At 47.5% G+C, this 19,159-nt stretch overlaps 3 protein-coding genes across 3 annotated transcripts; 2 read left to right on the forward strand and 1 right to left on the reverse strand.

Moving 5' to 3' along the window:
• The first annotated feature begins 12,846 nt into the window (after positions 1-12,846).
• Positions 12,847-14,107, forward strand: LOC118079255 (histone H2A type 2-C). Its single transcript, XM_088661333.1, has one exon. It carries the CDS (start codon positions 13,485-13,487, stop codon positions 13,872-13,874), a length of 390 nt encoding a protein of 129 aa, XP_088517459.1. The 5' UTR covers positions 12,847-13,484; the 3' UTR covers positions 13,875-14,107.
• Positions 14,108-15,032: 925 nt separating this feature from the next.
• LOC118079283 (histone H3) lies at positions 15,033-15,648 on the forward strand. The gene has a single exon (XM_088661332.1). It carries the CDS (start codon positions 15,223-15,225, stop codon positions 15,631-15,633), a length of 411 nt encoding a protein of 136 aa, XP_088517458.1. The 5' UTR covers positions 15,033-15,222; the 3' UTR covers positions 15,634-15,648.
• Positions 15,649-16,298: 650 nt separating this feature from the next.
• Positions 16,299-16,828, reverse strand: LOC148686731 (histone H4). The gene has a single exon (XM_088661334.1). It carries the CDS (start codon positions 16,657-16,659, stop codon positions 16,348-16,350), a length of 312 nt encoding a protein of 103 aa, XP_088517460.1. The 5' UTR covers positions 16,660-16,828; the 3' UTR covers positions 16,299-16,347.
• Positions 16,829-19,159: the final 2,331 nt, after the last annotated feature.

A 19,159-nucleotide genomic window follows, 5' to 3' on the forward strand; every position in this document is an offset into this window, starting at 1 on the left:
GTTGTGCTGGAGGCAAGGGGTTTTCCTGGGCTCGCGTGAACCCTTTTCAGCTTCACCAAGGCCCAGGAAGTGGATGGTAGCTTGCCTGCCTATTTGGCCATTGGCAGGAGGGCTGCTGTGCTGCCCTGCCCCTTTGCTTAAAGACAGTAGATTTCCAGGGGGTGCCGAGTAAAAATAAATTTCTAAAAAGAGGGCAGTAGGCCAAATAAGTTTGGGAGGGGCTAAACTGTGGTAAACAGAGGGAGGGGCTTGACCCAGAGGGCTAGGGAGCGAAGGGGGAGTTACAAGCCAGTTCGGACAACTGCTTCTGCTAGACAGGAGCAACCCTTAGATCAGGCATCTCCAAACTTCGGCCCTCCAGATGTTTTGGACTACAATTCCCATCTTCCCCAACCACTGGTCCTGTTAGCTAGGGATCATGGGAGTTGTAGGCCAAAACATCTGGAGGGCCAAAGTTTGGGAATGCCTGCCTTAGATGTCTGTATGTTCTCTGTTCTGCTTCCTTAATAAAGAAACAGAGGAATCAGCTACTTTTTTTTAAGAAAAGAAAAGAAAGGATTTTAAATGCTTTATAAAGCTGTGACACCAGATGCCGTTATAGAGTTCCATTTTCCGGCAACGTGATTTCCCACTATGAGGTTTACAATGCATTTTTCTGAAACGTTTTTTTTTAAAAAAAATGTGTTACTGGCAGTTAGTTACTGGCAGCCTAACTGTAAGTTAGCCAAGTGTGTGGCTCTCTTTCTCTGATCCCATGAGCGACCTGTTCTCCTTGTCGGCCCTTTGCCCCACCAATTGTTGCTGAACTACAACTCCCATTGGGACCAGCCAATGTGGCCAATGATCAGGAATGCTGGGAGTTGTAGGCCAGCAACATTTGGATGGCCAATGGTTCCCCACACCTGTTCTGTGGCGTTCCGGAGGACGGGTCAATGAGTTTTCAAAAGTTTCCTTGCTAGATCCTGCCTTGCCAGGGGTCCACTAGTGATTCGATGGCGGCAGCATTGTTTAACTTTAAGCCAAGAGATTTCACCACTCACGTCCTGAGCTACTTCATTATACAACACCAGCCATCTATAACTGACATTTCCTTTAATTAAGAGGCAAGGGATTTGTCAATAGTTAATAGTTTGAATTCTCTCTGTGGGCTACCGAAGGGAAGATGCAAGGTGGGGTGAGACGATAACCAAAGAAACAACTCATTAAAGCGTTTCTTGGGGGGGGGGGGGAAGAGAGAGATAACTTTGCCTTTAAAACAGTTGTCACCTGAGTGGTTTCCAAACCATTCATTTAATCGATAAGAAGCCACCATGTGCAAGTGTGTGAATTAATTAGCATATGCAAATCCAGCAGCTTCCTCTCATACCCCCCCCCTCCTCTCGCAAGACATCCACCACCCTTCAGCCTGCCCCATGTGAGTACAAATTGCACACACACCCCCATTGACTTTTGGGTCCTCTTAGATCACCACAGGAGAGATTAGTCCTGTTTGCTAACCTATCGTGCCCGGTGCTGAGCAGTGCGAGCTGCAGAATCACAATGTGAAAGCAAAACTATCGAAATCCCTTCCCTCTAATAAATGGTATTGGCATTTCAATTCCATGCCGGCATTGATCACACATGCCAGAAGAGACGCCGCGCATCTTCGCAAGCCTCGCTTTCTTTCCTACCCTGCCGTCTTTACAAATTGCAGGCCTCCCTCGAGTTTTTTAAACAAAGACTAGTATCTCCTTAAAGGTCTTCACACCAGCGTAATCTCTATCATGCCTCGATTGCAACGTTGCCAGGGAGAAAGAGAGCAGGATCGCTCTCTGTGGCTGTGAACAGGAGACAAAACCATTTCTCACTCATCATTTCTCCTCATCCCCCACCCCAGTTGTATTTTTCCCCTTCCGAAACCTGCTTTTTACATTCAGGTGGGTGGCTTTGAATATAATGCTTGCTCACAATTTACTTGAGTACTGAGGTAATTGTGGATGGCCTTCAAGAGAAAAACATGGGGCCGCTACAGCCAAGGATGCATTTGCACCATACATTAAAGCGCATCTCCCCCCCCCCCCCACCAAAAAAAACCCTGGCCTCGGAACTGTAGTTTAAGGGTGCTGTGAAATCCTTCTGCATGTGTGGTAAACTACAGTTCCCAGAATTCTTGGATGGGTGTGTGTGTGTGTGTGTGTGTGTTTTAATAACTTTATTTCATTTCAGGTTAAAACCAACAAAACATAATATAATGTAGAACGTAACATAATCAAACATAATTGAACATAATCAGATATAATCAAACATAATTTTCAAAAATGATAAAAAAGGACAAAAAGAAGAAAAAGACAAAAGAAGAAAAAATAAAAAGGGCAAAGGTAAGAAACAAAGAAAAAACAACATCAAAATCAAAATTACAGATTAAAAAAATATTAACTTCCAAACATTTAAATTCGGTTCTCTCTCACATACAATTTTACTAGGCTTTTCCTAATCATTTTGATTCTATACCATATCCTAACTTCCTTATGTTTTCCATTTACTTAATCAGCTTGTGTGTTTTAAAGGTATAGTGTACATAGCTTCTTGAATGGATTCTAAACAAAACGTGGGTCATTCTTTTTCTTTGCCTCATCTTAGGGATGGGGAATCAGTGGCCATGAGGCAGAATGTGGCAGCCACCTCAGGCGGCACGTACTGAGGGGTGAGGAATGTTGTTTGCACCACATGGCCTGGCCTGTGCCCCTGAAACTGGCCTGCTGTCCTCAGACACATCAAAGGACACTGTCCCATTGTTGCTAGCACCAAAGTCAGATTCAAGTGCCCATCTGGTCAGCTTTCACACATGGAATAGGAAGTCAGGAAACTGCCTTACGCTGAGTCACACAATTGGCCTATCCAGCTGGAATACTGTGTCCAATTCTGGGCACCACAAATTAAGTATTGGTGGGTCTTACGCCGATCCTCCCGCAGCGGACACCCTGCAAGACTCTGCAGCCCAGTGCACTGGTTCAGGAACAGAACTTCGGGAACAGTAGCTTGAGCTCCAGTTGCTTTTATTATATACAGCAGAGCAAAGCCAAAGCAAAGTATTTACAAGTTACTCTACACAGCTCTCTCATCTAACTCAGCCTAAACAGCAGCGACATGAGCAGTTCTCATTTCAATAACTTCTCCCGCCGCTCTCCCCTCCTGGCCTTCTCCTCTCATCGCAGCGTGCTAGCCTCATTACATTTATACTTTTTAATTATTGCCATTCTTTCAAAGGCATAATTACTGTGGAAATCATTGTTCAGCACTAAAGCGAAACTGGGCTAAACGGCACATTACAAGGCCCTCGGTGTTAATTGCGGGGATTCGTGACAAAGAAAGTAGCAATAACATCCCAGCTTATGGGGAGATAAGAAGGCCAGCAGTAGACCCTGTATTAAGGACGTGATATTCCGAGGATGGCCTCCTTGGAGAATCAATGTGGCATGATTCTCTCAGAGAAAAGCTGCCCCCACTCAGCCTCCCGGCTCATTCTCACGGCGGGGGATCTGCGTTGATGATAATGCCCCTTGCAGATCATCGCCAAAGCACTTTATGAATATCTAATCTGGCCTTATGAAAGCAAGAGGGATAAAGCAGTTCTGCAGCTGCCCTCTTCTCTTTGAATTTACAGGGAAGTACAGACCCAGGTGGCGCTGTGGTTAAACCACTGAGCCTAGGGCTTGCTGATCAGAAGGTCGGCGGTTCGAATCCCTGTGACGGGGTGAGCTCCCGTTGCTTGGTCCCAGCTCCTGCCAACCTAGCAGTTCGAAAGCATGTCAAAATGCAAGTAGATAAATAGGAACCGCTACAGAGGGAAGGTAAACGGCATTCCCCAGAGTCGGTCACGACTGGACCTAATGGTCAGGGGTCCCTTTACTTTACCTTTACAGAGATTGCCAGCGTAAAGGAAGAAGTGTGCCTCATGAGTTTCTGGGGTTAGTTCTCGCTGGAAGACCTGTTTGTACAGCATTCAGTCTGATTACCTTGCACAAAATTTACACAGGGGTTATGATTATTATGAGATGATGTCCAATTGTTGAGCTTTCATTTCAATTCATTTACGTAGCAGTTACATGGCAAGGAACATTCATCCTGTTTGCTGGGTGCTTATACAGCTTCCAGTTAATTCATTTGTTCCTTCCCCATTTTTAAAATGCATTTCCCTGTAAATTCCAAGCTGCAAAAAGTCTGATTGTAGAGGTGGCGTCTTATTATTATAGTAGGATCATTGTGCCAGGATGGCAGAGCGCTTTGATTACACAAACCTAAAGTTGTGGGAGAAATGTGGACAGGCCCAGAGTGTGCAGCAGCCATCTGTGTGAGATGTAAAACTTTCAGCCCAATGGCATGAGCATGTTGTGTGTCTTTGAGTATATCTGTTTATTTTGAGGGTCAAGCAATCTTGGGAAGAGCTAGGGAGAGTGGGGAAGAGCAGTGGGTTCGCTATGTCTTCTTACCTCAATGCCTTGCTCCATCTTTCTCTGCAGTGGCTCCCTGTCCGTGGAATGCTTTCCCCAGGGAAGTTCGTCTGGCGCCTTCAATATACACCTTTAAGCGCCGGGCAAAAACGTTCCTTTTTAACCAGGCCTTGGGTTGATCGGTTTGACGTCCTATACCCTTTGAAAATGTGACTCTTTTCTCTCTCTCTCTCTCTCTCTCTCTCTCTCTCTCTCTCTCTCTCTCTCTCTCTCTCTCTCTCTCTCTCTCTCTCTGTGTGTGTGTGTGTGTGTGTTAGTTATTGGGTTGCTGTTTTTATTCTGATTATATATGTTGTGATCTTTTCTGTGAACCGCCCTGAGACCTCTGGGTATAGGGCAGTATGCAAACTCAATGAATAAAATCTTTCCACTTTTTGTCAAAAATGATAGTTCGGCGACATCTGGATGGTCAAAGATTCACCCCTGATTTGGAACATGTTCCACTATTATTACAGAGCCGAACAACAACGACACAGGCACTGAATAATTGCTCTGGGACAGCCTTACCTGCGCATGCTGGGTGTAGCAATGGATCACATTGATCAGCAATCACACGGGGGCATTGGGTATCTACATTTTGAAAGGGAACAGAACACCACAGAGCACTTGCTGTGGCCGTGCATTAAACGGGCCCACTTCCAAGCATCGCAAGTTGGACAAGTACTCAGGTAAGCAGAGTGTGGGTGCCTGCCAGCTTTGCCCCTGCCTGATCCACTGCCCCCGCTGTGAACTCTTCTGCCTGCCTCATGGGCAACAAGTTCCTCGCAGGGGATGGGCTGAATGGATGACAGGCAGTGATTTGCACTGATTCGAACTCCAGAAACTACCGTTCCTCCCTGGGATGGGCTCTCTGGGGAACAAAGGCCAAGGGTAGGAGGGAATGGATTGCAAGGGGAATGGAATCCTGGATCAGAGCTCTGATGTGGATGAAAGCCAGTCCCATTGTTTTCCCAGGAGGGCACACCTGTGCAGGGTGTCAATCAAAGGTCAAATGTGCATCCTCCTGGACCTAAGGAACCTGCAACCCTGTGCTCCATCCTATCCCTTTAACTGGCATGACAACTTTCCTTTGCTTGCCTGTTTTCCAGTGAAGGGGCTGTAGGGTTAGGAAATAGCCTGGTCCAAGGATGGTCAGCAACACCGGGCTCATCTTCTGCATCATTTGCCATGGCACCAGGGGCTTCTGATTATAGATGATACCCAGTTCTACAACTCTTTTAAATCAGAATCAGTGAAGGTGCTGAAGGGCCTGTATGAGTGTCTGGAGGCGGTTGGAGGATGGATGGCAGCTGACAGATTGAGGTTGAATCCTGACAAGACAGAAGTACTATTTTGGGGGGACAGGGGGCAGGTAGGTGTGGAGGACTCCATGGTCCTGAATGGGGTAACTGTGCCCCTGAAGGACCAGGTGCGCAGCCTGGGAGTCATGTTGGACTCACAACTGTCCATGGAGGCGCAGGTCAATTCTGTGTCCAGGGCAGCTGTCTATCAGCTCCATCTGGTACGCAGGCTGAGACCCTACCTGCCTGCAGATTGTCTCGCCAGAGTGGTGTATGCTCTAGTTATCTCCCGCTTGGACTACTGCAATGCGCTATATGTGGGGCTACCTTTGAGGGGTGACCCGGAAACTACAACTAATCCAGAACGCGGCAGCTAGACTGGTGACTGGGAGTGGCCTCCGAGACCATATAACACCGGTCCTGAAAGACCTACATTGGCTCCCAGTATGTTTCTGAGCACAATTCAAAGTGTTGGTGCTGCTGACCTTTAAAACCCTAAATGGCCTCATCCCAATATACCTGAAGGAGCATCTCCACCCCCATTGTTCAGCCCGGAAACTGAGGTCCAGCTCCAAGGGCCTTCTGGCGATTCCCTCACTGTGATAAGTGAGGTTACAGGGAACCAGGCAGAGGGCCTTCTTGGTAGTGGCGCCTACCCTGTGGGGCTTTCATCAGTGAATCCACTGCACCGGGTAGCTACTCTTCTCTCTCATCTCCAAAGCTAGAGAAGGACACTTTGCCTGAAACCTCTCTTGGGAGCAATTGCAGCAGGGCCCATGCCTGCAAGAGACCAGACTCTAAGATTTCTTAATAAAAAATAGTAAGCCTCTAGTCCTGGTGGAAGGAAAGTTATAAAGCAAAATGTGCAGGCTCCTTTCTAAATTATTTCTGTAAAATAAGCCAACCATTTGATTAGGGTTGCTGAAAAGTTTTTTGTTGTGTTTTGCTGAGCGTTGCGAAACTGCATGTGCTCAGAGTATTGATTGATTCATTCATTTTTGTAGTGCATGAAAGTTAAATTGGTTGGCATTTAAAACAACCTTACTTCATGCATTCTTTTTTGGAGAAGGGGGTCCCTATTTTGGGAACTGCACCAGGCAGGCACACCAACTCTAGGGGCCTGAGGTATCTTCAGCCCCCTCAATTTTGTCAGAAGGGGACCGTGCCCCTTCCATGTTGAGGGGGCCTGGCATGCACGGCGCACGCATGACGTCACACACATTGGGCATCACAGCTTTGGAGGCCGGCTCCACCAGAAAGATCGGCCTCCTCCAGATGTCACAACTTTGTGTGACATCACACACACACAACATGTGCCAGGCACCCTCAATCTTGGGAGTAATCGGGTGTCTCTGGCACCAGGGCCTCCAACCAACTGGATCTGGCTTTGTTCCAACTTGACTGTGCTATTGCCCCCAGGCTCAAGTGGAAACAAACAGCTCTAGTGCACAGAAGAGAAATGCGATAATTTCCTTTGGGGGGGAGACTTTGTTCAGTCCATCTTGGCTATTTACAAAGTGGATATACTTGCACTGAATGAAAAGGCCAGGCTGCTATGCTGTAGATACAAATAAGCAGATGATGATGGATATACCCAACAGCAACCTGCTATGGGTTGATTCATGGATGCATACACTGGGACTGTGTTCAGTTGATAAATCAATTTATGCACTTATGATTTACTAAAGAGGTCCCCAGTTAATCAGGCAGATTTTTTATTTTATTTTAAATGTAATTATCTTAACACCAACATTGTGGGTATATACCGTACTTCAGAAATTTCTTTAATTTCTGAATCTTATTTTTCTATCTTTTTCTTTTAATCTCTTTTCTTTCTTTCTTTCTTTCTTTCTTTCTTTCTTTCTTTCTTTCTTTCTTTCTTTCTCTATTTCTCTTTCTCTATCTCTATTTATTTCCCCCCCCATTTGTGTTTCTATTGTATAGTGGCACCTCGGTTTTCAAGCGTCTCGGAAGCTGAACGTTTCGGTTTTCGAACGTCGAAAACCCGGAAGAAATTGCTTCCATTTTCGAACGTGCCTCAGCAGGGCCGGTGCTAGGGTTTTTTGTGCCCTAGGCACCTTCTGCCCCCCCCCCAATTAATAATAAATAAATAAAAATAGAAAATAGAAAAAATAGAAAAAAAGAACAAGTAGAAAAAATAAAATAAAAATGAAAATAAAATAAAAAACAGCTGAGAGGCATGGCAAGGTGGCCCCAGGCTCGTGCACCCCACGCGCCTCCGGAGCTTCGCGTGGGAAGCGCGAGCCTGGGGCCGCCTCCACTGCGCCTGTCAGCTGTTGTTGAGCAGCTTCAGGTCACTCTCCGGACGCATGCACGAGCCTCAGGATAGTGGCCTGAAGCCGCTCAACAGTGACAGGCGCAGTGGAGGCAGCCCCAGGCAGCCCGGGGGGGGCAGGCCAGCCAGCGCCCCTCCATTTTGGCGCCCTAGGCAGATGCCTAGTTCGCCTTAATGGATGCGCCGGCCCTGTGCCTCAGAAGTAGAACGGCTTACGCTGAGGTTTTTTCAATTTTCTCCATTGAAATTGCAGGCCGCCCTTTGCACCTCGGTTTTCAAACTTTTCAGAAGTTGAATGGTCTTCCAGAACAGATTATGTTCAAAACCCGAGGTTCCACTGTATCTAGATAACTGTCCTGGTTTGGTAAAGAAAAGAAGAAGAATAAAAAAGGGGGGTATCAAGGTTTGTATTTTTCTTTATAAACCTGAATAAAATTTATTTGTTTTTTAAATGTGGGTAAATATCACCCTCTTAAAAGAAGCACCCCCCTTCTCTCACACAATGCTTCCGAAAAAGAAACACACACATTTTTAGATAATAAGCTGCTTTAGGGATTGCTGTTTACATATGCCTCATAGGGAGGGTGGTGGAAGGTAATGCCCTCCTCTCCCCCCCAGTGCTGCTTCTCTGATCAATATCAACAACCCCACTGCAAATACGCACACATGGGGAGATCTTCTGCCATCAATCTTCTCCCAGCCTATCAGCAGCACATACAGTGAGGAGCATTGGACTGTGCTGTGTATTTACCAATAGGTGGTGCCATACTTCTTCCCATTGTGAAGAATCCTGTTGTTACCTAAAAGGAAACAGGACCAATAGCCCTTATGGGTGCGATGGGAGGGAATGTCCTTAAAACGTTTCAGATCCCTAGGCATTATCCCAACTACTCCCTAGGCCAGTGATGGGCAACCTTTTGAGCTTGGTGTGTCAAAATTCGCCAAAAAACCAAGCATAACTCGGGTGGTGTGTCACTTCGAGAAAAAAACCATAATTTTGCGATATTTATAGTTTAAATAACAAAAAATGTATAATTGTAATATATAACTGTATTTAATAAACCAAAAACTAATTATTTAACCAAACCCAAAACCCCTTATTTATCACAAAGTGCTCAGAGTTGTTGAGCTTTTTTGGGGGAGCTGCTAACCAAAGTTTTGGAGGTTTCTTTTGGGGGGGTGCAAAAGTTGCTTTGCTTCTTTTTTGTGGGGGATACCCCAAAGCCGCTGTGCTTTTTTTGGGGGGGGGGAGAGAACAGAAATAAATGACGAATAATACATTCGTTGGAACTAACACGCAGCACCGACATAGTCTGCCAAAGTGCCAAAAAACCCAGCACAGAACGGGTTAAAAAATGAACGCTGTTAACCCAATCATAGTCTGCCAAAGCGCAAAAAAAACAGCACAGAAAGGGTTAAAAAAGCAATCTCTGGCTACCAGCAACAGCGAGACAAGCTCTAGTGGAGACAAGCTGTAGGAGGAGTGGGAGAACAATTGGGGGGGCAGGACAACAACAACAGCGTGAATGGGCCGATGGGGCGCATGCCAGCAGTGAGGGCTCTGCGTGTCACGTCTGAGACGCGTGTCATAGGTTCGCCATCACTGCCCTAGGCAGAGCTAATTCAGAGCTCCCATCTACTAAAAAGTGCCATATTACTTTCATGCTTTCTTCTGCTTCAGTTTCCCCCGCCAACGTCTGTCAATACCTTCTAATGATTTAAGGAGGTCCCGGTAAAAACAGGTTATATACAGGTCCCAGTCCACTTTGTCCCTGGATCGTGAGCCATATGCCTGCATGGATGAGAACTGGCAGTCGCTGGGGATTTCCTCCTGCTGCAAATAGCAGCTCCGTGGGGAGGGTGCTTCGTTTCAGGATCGCAGGAGGGGAGGAAAGGGTTAAATCCCCCCTCCAGGCCCACTACAACCCTGATAATTATCACAGGCATGAGGCGCCACCTCCAGTCCCAAGGATGATATTTGCTGCTGCTTCTTTTTAAGAAAGCATGCATGATTTAAAATGCAAGAAGGATTCATTTCGTATCACTGCTGGCTTAGCCCTTTGACACTCTAGATAAGAGAGAATGCATGTCATTGGGATGATGGGATGATGTGGCACAGTGGATTGGACTGGGGAGACCTGCAGCACAGTCCTAGCCGTGCTTATGTGGAAGTAAGCCCCATTTTACTCTAGGAGGCTTACTTCTATTTAAGTGTTCTAAGAATGCTAAGGTCACAGATAGGGACACGGGTGGTGCTGTGGTCTAAACCACTGAGCCTAAGGCTTGCCGATCAGAAGGTCAGTGGTTTGAATCCCCGCGACGGGGTGAGCTCCCGTTGCACGGTCCCAGCTCCTGCCAACCTAGCAGTTTGAAAGCACGTCAAAGTGCAAGTAGATAAATAGGTACCGCTCCAGCGGGAAGGTAAACAGCATTTCCGTGCGCTGCTCTGATTTTGCCAGAAACCAGTCCTGCTGGCCACATGACCCAGAAAAACTGTCTGCGGACAAACATCGGCTCCCTCGGCCAGTAAAGCGAGATGAGTGCCGCAACCCCAGAGTCATTCGCGACTGGACTTAACTGTCAGAGGTCCTTTACCTTTTAAGGTCTCAAATATAAATTAAATGTTCATAAATGTACAAGGCAAGCACATAGGTATGTAAACCATGTGTCTGAAATAGTATGGGAGAGCAATCCTGAAGCCATTTTATCTCTTCCCATTGACCTCAAATATTCCTCTGCAGTAAGGGAGGCAAATGAGGAGAGCCTTCCCATTGTCTTTTTGCTTACAAATCCTGTCTTAAGGGCGTATTTGTGTATGTATAGTTTGAGCCTGTGATCTGGATTCAGGAACTAAAGTATTAACCAGGCATCCCCAAACTTCGGCCCTCCAGATGTTTTGGCCTACAACTCCCATGATCCCTAGCTAACAGGACCAGTGGTCGGGGAAGATGGGAATTGTAGTTCAAAACATCTGGAGGGCCGAAGTTTGGGGATGCCTGGTATTAACCATCACAAAAGAATGGCCAGGGTTGCCCAGGTAATGCAATCAGCGACCATTGTCAGGTATTCTGCCAGACAGGATTTCTGCTGCAGACAGCCTCCTTCTGTGGTGTATGTATGATGTTTTGAGGCGTGGTCTTGGGCTACAGGGTGGGCAATTTCAGAAAGTCTATATAAGGCAGGGGTCGCCAACCTAAGGCCCATGGGCCACAAGCGCCCCCTGGGGGTCATTTAACCAGCCCATGGACCCCCGGTGCCCGCTCGGTCTGCTCCTGTGCGCTGCTCTAAACCGGCGCGGAGCAGAGCGGGGACCGCCTTCTACGACGCTGGCCGGCTTCCCATTGGCTGCAGGAAGCTCCTGCACACGCCTCCTCTGCGCCAGAAAGAGTGCCGGAAAGAGCGTTTGCAGATGCATGTGTGCACACACACACACACTCAAGCCCACCACGGCATCTGTGGGACTGTGAACCGGCCCAAGCTACAAAAACTTTGCTGACCCCTTATATAAGGGCTAGCACACCATTGTTCAGGGTTCTCCTCCCTCCTGTGTGTGGGAAGTGGGGACCCTGTTGCAACTTTTCTACTGCAAAAAAGATCAGGCTTACTAGTCGTTTCGCTTCTCAATATACTCTGGTCGGCCTCTGTTATTTTCTGCTACTGATAGGGAACCCACTTAAGGACTCTATACAGGCTCTTGGATACCTCATAAGGGAAAAGGATGTGGTCTACGCCCTGAAGCGACAAGGACGCACTCTTTACGGCTTCGGAGGCTGAGCGCCATCTTGCATACAATAACTCTTAAAAGGCCCTTTTAAGGGCCGCTCAATCTTTCCTAGAAAGAGCTGTAGACACTGGTTAATAACTTAGTCATTGCTTTAAAAGTTTCCTCCATTCCCGCGTGCGCAAAGTATTTTGTGATGAGCCCTAACCCAAGAAAGTCTTCAAGTGCCGAAAAAATACATTGTACCCTACCTTTCGGGAGGTTCTGAACCAGTGGCGTAATGATTACTGTCAATGCAAGACCAGGGCTAAAGTTATTCACGAAGGGCCGGGCCAACCTCTCAGTCTTGCCTACCTTACTAGGTGGTTTGTAGGATGGGGAGGGCGGGCTGTAAGCTGCCTTTAACTACTTGAAGGAAAGGTAAATTGGGTTGGATGAAGTGCCACAGTGGAAGTAGGCATGCTCTCCCCCTGTTTGCCTCTTTCAAGTGGTACTCTGTTTGAATCAATGAATCAATGAAATGGTGAAATCAAATCCGTCAAAATAAATTGTCCAGTAGCACCTTAGAGATCAACTTAAGTTTGTTCTGGGTATAAGCTTTCCTGTGCATGCACACTGCTTCAGATACACTGAAACAAGTCACCAGACCCTTATCAAATCAGTATATGTGGCGAATGTTATAAAATGGGCTATGCATGAGGCCTCGTTAATAGCAGAATCAGAGAATTGTAGAGTTGGAAGGGACCCTGACGATCATCTATTGTAGTCCAATCCCCTATAACGCAGGAATGTGCAGCTATCCTATATGGGAATCAAACTTCCGTGCAAATAAAGCATTATGAGAAAAAGCACCAAGGTGCCTGTTTAGAGGTCACCGAATACAGCACCTTGTACATATACATGGAACATTTCTTCCTGCTTTCCTATATTCACTTACCCCCCCCCCGCTTTTTTTATTACTACTTCGGACAGATTCCTTTGCCCTTCCTAAAAGCAGGATAGGAGCAGTGATTGCAAGGGTCTTTGCCGCGTGATCCATAAAAGCAATCGGTTATGTTAGGTAACCTTTATTTAACGAATTTACTTTCAGACATTCCTATGAATTAGTTACCTAGTCATGATTTGAGCAGGGACTAGGTGGATTTCATGCTTGCCCCATTCAATGCACGCCTGTGGCTGAAACGAAGCAGGAGAATGTGTTAGAATTGTAGAGCTGGAAGGGACCCCAAGGGCCATCTAGTCCAACCCCCTGCAATGCAGGAAACGCAACTAAATAATCCAAGACACATGGGCGCGAACGCTTGAATATGACCTGATTGTTGATAGTCTATGAAAGGTTTACCAAATAAAGAAAAAGTTTGTTCACAGTTGTTTTTCTCTCGGTCGGTCGTATTAAAAGTTGTTTTTTCCCGCGAGCAGCAAATGCCTCGGCACCATCCTCTTTCATATGTAAAAGACAGGACTGTAAAATACACGTTTCCTATTGGAAGCCTGCTTTGGCTGCTGTTTCTATTGATCAAAAACGAGAACCTTACTTTTCATTGGTTGATTTAGTCCGATGTTCTCTCCAGCCAATCACGGGCCGGGACTTACAAGTCAATGGAACGCATAAAAGGCTGAAAGTTCCTTTTCCGAATTGTAGCTCGTTTCGAGTAGCACGTCGATTCTGATCTAAGAGAAGAAGAACTCTATCATCCATGTCTGGACGCGGGAAGCAGGGAGGCAAAGCTCGGGCCAAGGCAAAGTCCCGCTCTTCGCGGGCTGGCCTGCAGTTCCCGGTCGGCCGCGTGCACCGTCTGCTTCGGAAAGGCAACTACGCTGAGAGAGTCGGCGCCGGGGCTCCGGTTTACATGGCTGCCGTGCTCGAATATCTGACCGCTGAGATCTTGGAGTTGGCGGGCAACGCGGCCAGAGACAACAAGAAGACGCGCATCATCCCTCGTCACCTGCAGCTCGCCATTCGCAATGACGAGGAGCTGAACAAACTCCTGGGCAAAGTGACCATCGCGCAGGGCGGAGTCTTGCCCAACATCCAGGCTGTGTTGCTGCCCAAGAAGACCGAAAGCCACAAGGCGAAAAATAAGTAAAGGCTCCAAGCTTTTCGAGCAGCCTGAAAACCAAACGGCTCTTTTAAGAGCCACCCACGGTGTCAAAAGAGGAGCTGTGATTCTGGTTTGCTAAAATCAAGTAGAAATAAGTACAACATTTAGTGCGTTTTTATACAGAAAGGGAGGCTAGTGAAATATGATTTGATTAGACTAAAGCAAGAGGTAAGTCTTTAAAATAGGATAGCAATTCAAAATGGTCGAAAAAGAGCTTCCGGGTTACTTCGGACGCCATTTTTTTTTTGTTTCATGAGTTTTATTGCTAGAGCTTCAAGCTAGATCGGAGCTTTCCAAATTCGCGGCACGTTAGTGTCGGCTGCAGTATGTAGGTAGTAAAAGTGTTTGCTACCGGTAGTAAAACTGAATTACTGTGTCGCCAACATGAAAAATCTTCCCTGGTTCATGAAGCACTCGAAATTCACCCTGCCATGTAGCCCATCGCTTTTAGCCCCGTATTGCTGGCTGCTGAAGCAAAGACTAGTTTTCACAGCCCTGCAGTTTGATCGGATGACGTTAAGTACTGCAACATCGGGTGTCCTATATGCAACACTTTCCAAAATCAAGGTACACGTCAGCTGGGGATCCACGATCTATTATTAATTTAAGGAAAATGCGGGGGAGGGGGGGGGAGTTCGCAGTAGCCCGGTTTTATTCCCCACCGGATGCTTTCCCACCCGATCGGGGGGGGGGAAGCAAAGTATTACGACCCCTTTCATCACAACAGTTGCTGTAGCAAAGGGCTTCATCCCCTCGCTGTTTTCCTGTAATCAACTTAGTAAAATCGGTTGCCGGTTTCTTTCCTGCCTCCAAAACAAAAAACCGATCAGAAGATGGATCACTTCCGGGGTAGTTTGTAATCAGGCTAGTTAACCAATGTTTCCAAATGGTGATGAAACTTACGTCCCCGCCCCTCGCCCTGCCTTTTGTCAATGGCAGCAGATTGCAACAAAACACTTGAAAATGTCCCTTCAAACGTCTCCCAAACCATAACGCGACCGAATGTGATGGAAATGCCTGGTGCTCCATTGACTTGAATTCAGACCCTCGCAAAGCATGACTCTTATATATCATATCGGAAGCTAGTGGTGTGTGCGTGACTCTACCTTTTCTGATCTCTTATACCGGGGGTGGACGTAACAGGGGAGAATGAAGCAAATACCCAATCGCGAACAGGCCCGGGAATTTCAAATGTTTCCAACGGCTGCATGGCTGTTTTCAGCCAATCAGAACAAAGCGAGCAAGCTATATAAATGGTTCGCAGGAGGCTTGCTCTTTTTATGATTGCTGGTGAGGTGAAGGAAAGAGGAGTTCGCGCTCGTTGTAAGGGGAAATGGCTCGCACCAAGCAGACCGCTCGCAAGTCCACTGGCGGGAAGGCTCCGCGCAAGCAGCTCGCCACCAAGGCAGCTCGGAAGAGCGCTCCGGCCACAGGCGGCGTGAAGAAGCCTCACCGCTACCGCCCGGGCACCGTCGCTCTGCGCGAGATCCGCCGCTACCAGAAGTCCACGGAGCTGCTGATTCGCAAGCTGCCTTTCCAGCGCCTAGTGCGGGAGATCGCCCAAGACTTCAAGACCGACCTGCGGTTCCAGAGCTCAGCGGTGATGGCTCTGCAGGAGGCCAGCGAAGCTTACCTGGTGGGGCTCTTCGAGGACACCAACCTGTGCGCCATCCACGCCAAGAGGGTCACCATCATGCCCAAAGACATCCAGCTGGCGCGCCGCATCCGTGGCGAGAGGGCTTAAAAGGGAGCCGCAGCCTGCCGCTCTCCCTCGCCGCCACCCACCCAAAGGCTCTTTTTAGAGCCGCCACTCCTTCAACAGAAAAGCTGAAGTCACATTTCTGCCACGATTGTGTGCCGCTTCGTCCTTTTGCAGTATATGTCACCTTAGTGTCGCTATAGCCATGTAAAATGAATCTTACTGAGGTGCGACATATCCGAAGAATTGATAAAACTGTAAAGCAGCTTAGTATCTTATAAACAAAACATGAGGTAAGCAGGCCAATGTAGTTGATCGTATAGCAACAGCTAAAGAGAAATTTGTTCCTCGAATCTGCTTTTGTTTTTCATTGAAATAGTGATTCCGCGGTGCAAACGTCCCCAGTCATTTGCATAGCTGCGCCTCTGGAGGGAAGCCAGCTTTCTAGGTTTATTCAGAGTATTCATTCCCCCCCCCCCCGCAACATTTGTACAGTAGTTTTCGCCGACCTTCTGATCAGCAAGCCCCACTCTGTGGTTTAACCCAGTGTCACCTGGGTCCCATTCTTCAAAGGAATACTGTAGTTTAAAAACACAAACAGCTTCCGCCCTCAGTTTGTGGCAGAATTGGGCTTAATTTTTATATACACGATAAAATTGCAGATGCGCACGTTTGCTTCGAAAGCGATAAAGCTCTTAAGTGAGAAAGTGGGTGGCCCTTAAAAGGGCCTTTTGAGATATATTGTATGCAAGATGGCGCTCAGCCTCCGAAGCCGTAAAGAGTACGTCCTTGTCGCTTCAGGGCGTAGACCACATCCATGGCCGTGACAGTCTTCCTCTTGGCGTGCTCCGTGTAAGTGACCGCATCGCGGATGACGTTCTCGAGGAAGACCTTGAGGACGCCGCGCGTTTCTTCGTAGATGAGCCCCGAGATACGCTTGACTCCGCCTCGGCGAGCCAAGCGGCGGATGGCGGGCTTGGTGATGCCCTGGATGTTGTCTCGAAGCACTTTCCGGTGGCGCTTGGCGCCTCCCTTGCCGAGCCCCTTGCCTCCTTTGCCACGACCAGACATGATTTGCTCTTTCCGACGACTGCCCGAAGTGAAGCTATTCGGAGTTGCCGTTCTGTTTATGTATTGTGGAATCGGACCGGAGGGAAAACTTCAGCCTGAAACACTTAGGCTCCACCCCCTTAGCCTCCGATTGGGTGAATGAATGACAGGATAAATCGGCCAATCAAATTCAAACTCGAGATTTGGCGCGTTCCGAGAGCCCTGGGGGTTTCTGCCTAAAGGTAGAGAGTTTCTTTTGAGTTTTTAAAACGTTTGAGACATTTCCACTTACTTAGATTTATCATTTCCCTACCTTGCCGTTATTGAGGCGAAAAACCTAATGTCGCTTATGATAACAAGCAATGTTAATTCTCCCTGGATACAGCTCAGTTTTCCGACGTTACTTATGGTTTGATTTCGAAGATGTCCGTACTAAATGACGTTATGAAAATGCTCTTTGGAGAGGATTATTATCATTAAAAGAGTTGGGTTTAAAAGTCCACCATTAAAAGCAGCTCGTTTCTCTGGACATACACACCAGAAGCTAGATTTTAATAACTGCTTACTTTGTATGTACACTTAGTGGTTTGCTTTAGTGGTTCAAAGCTTATTCCAAAGATCAGCAGTCAATTCCTTTCTAATCTTTCTCTCTCAAAACTCATTGAGGCCAGGAAAGAAAAAAGGGTGGGGGGGGGGGGTAACCCCAACAGGATAGAATTCAAGATACCAGGCTTCTATCGCACCCTACTTTCCAAGGTCTGAAATAAATGCTTTTGCAATTATAACAGCAATAATCACATGCTGCAACGCTAATAGTTTTTATTAAGTTCCAGTATTAGAGTGCAGCAATCCCCTAAGCCCAGAGGTTTTCAATCTTTTTGGGTCCATGGCTCCCTTGACCAACGACAGTCTTTCTGCAGCACCCCTATGGGGCTCAGGACCCCTGTTGTGTTACCCCTTGCCAGCAGAGCCGGCAGCCCCTCGCCCCTTTTCAAACACCCTTCCTTGTGAAGTGTTCCCTCAGCCTCCTGTCCTCTCCCCACTCCTTAGGAGTCTTCTGGGTAGCCGCAGATGCCACCCCTGGTCTCTGAGCGCCCCCGCCCCAAAGAGAGGTGCCTCCTCACTCTGCCCCACAGGGGCCTGGCCAGCCCCTGGGGCACTATTCGCCTGGGGAGAAAGATAGTTGCTATCCTGGCTACAAAGAGGTGTGCAAGCCTTTGGGAGGCAGAGATGTGAGAGGGCATCAGAGGAGGGAGGGAAGGAAAGAGGGACAGAGCCCAGGGTTGTCCACAGCACCCCTGACCATCATTCAAGGCCACGGCACACTGGTTGAAAACCGCTACCCTAAGTACAGGACCCAAAAGAAAACCAACAGAAAAGGAGAGTATCTGTTGTTGTTGTTTAGTCGTTTAGTCGTGTCCGACTCTTCGTGACCCCATGGACCATAGCACGCCAGGCACTCCTGTCTTCCACTGCCTCCCGCAGTTTGGTCAAACTCATGTTCGTAGCTTCGAGAACACTGTCCAACCATCTCGTCCTCTGTCGTCCCCTTCTCCTAGTGCCCTCAATCTTTCCCAACATCAGGGTCTTTTCCAAGGATTCTTCTCTTCTCATGAGGTGGCCAAAGTATTGGAGCCTCAGCTTCACGATCTGTCCTTCCAGTGAGCACTCAGGGCTGATTTCCTTCAGAATGGATAGGTTTGATCTTCTTGCAGTCCATGGGACTCTCAAGAGTCTCCTCCAGCGCCATAATTCAAAAGCAGGAGAGTATCTACATTTGACCAACTGGAAGCCGAGCTGCTCTTTCTATTCAATGGGAATGGGGGTGGGGCGAGCCACTTCATTTGTATTTATATCTACCAACCGAAAGCCCCAGTGATGGAGTTAACCAGACAGCTGGAATTAAGCTGCTTTCGTGTGCATGTTGAGTTAGTATTGTAGAAGCACCCCTAAGGCTAGTATGAAAATTCCTGTGGCAGCTTAAAAACTGAAAGCCCGCTGCATCAAGTGCATGAAATACAATCTGCTCAGTATTGCACACATGTATATTGGGGACTGGGAGGAGGGAGACGTAGCGAAGTGAGTTTAGGGGGAAGAAATAATCATCTACGACCAGGCAGCGACGATCACCTAAAAGCAAAATAATTTCACTGGCCAATTAACAAGCACATTGGTCACTGCCTGTTCCCACTCACTACAATTACCTGTGACCAACCCCTCTAACCGTGTGGACATGTGACTGCCAGGTTAGGATTGCTCCTCGTGTATCTGATGAAGTCTGCGGTCACCCACCAGATGAAACCCATTTGAAAAAGCAGACAAGAAACTTCCTCCATTGCTGGATAGTTAAATGCTGAAGCACTCCGAATATCTCCATCTAGACGTCTCCATGCCACAGGTTCCCTACGTTTTATTTGAGTGAACCTCTGAACTTATTGGAAAGATCTGGCTGAACCCCATGCTGGAACTTACATATCCGTTAGTACAGTGGAACCTTGGTTTATGAACACCTCAGTTTACG

This window comes from Zootoca vivipara, chromosome 2 (genome assembly GCF_965207765.1).
Source record: "Zootoca vivipara chromosome 2, rZooViv2.hap1.1, whole genome shotgun sequence".
Classification (NCBI taxonomy): domain Eukaryota; kingdom Metazoa; phylum Chordata; class Lepidosauria; order Squamata; family Lacertidae; genus Zootoca; species Zootoca vivipara.

Excerpts from the sequence above, each read along its gene's own strand:
- LOC118079255 (XM_088661333.1), top strand. The coding sequence starts at position 13,485 with ATGTCTGGACGCGGGAAGCAGGGAGGCAAAGCTCGGGCCAAGGCAAAG.
- LOC118079283 (XM_088661332.1), top strand. The coding sequence starts at position 15,223 with ATGGCTCGCACCAAGCAGACCGCTCGCAAGTCCACTGGCGGGAAGGCT.
- LOC148686731 (XM_088661334.1), bottom strand. The coding sequence starts at position 16,659 with ATGTCTGGTCGTGGCAAAGGAGGCAAGGGGCTCGGCAAGGGAGGCGCC.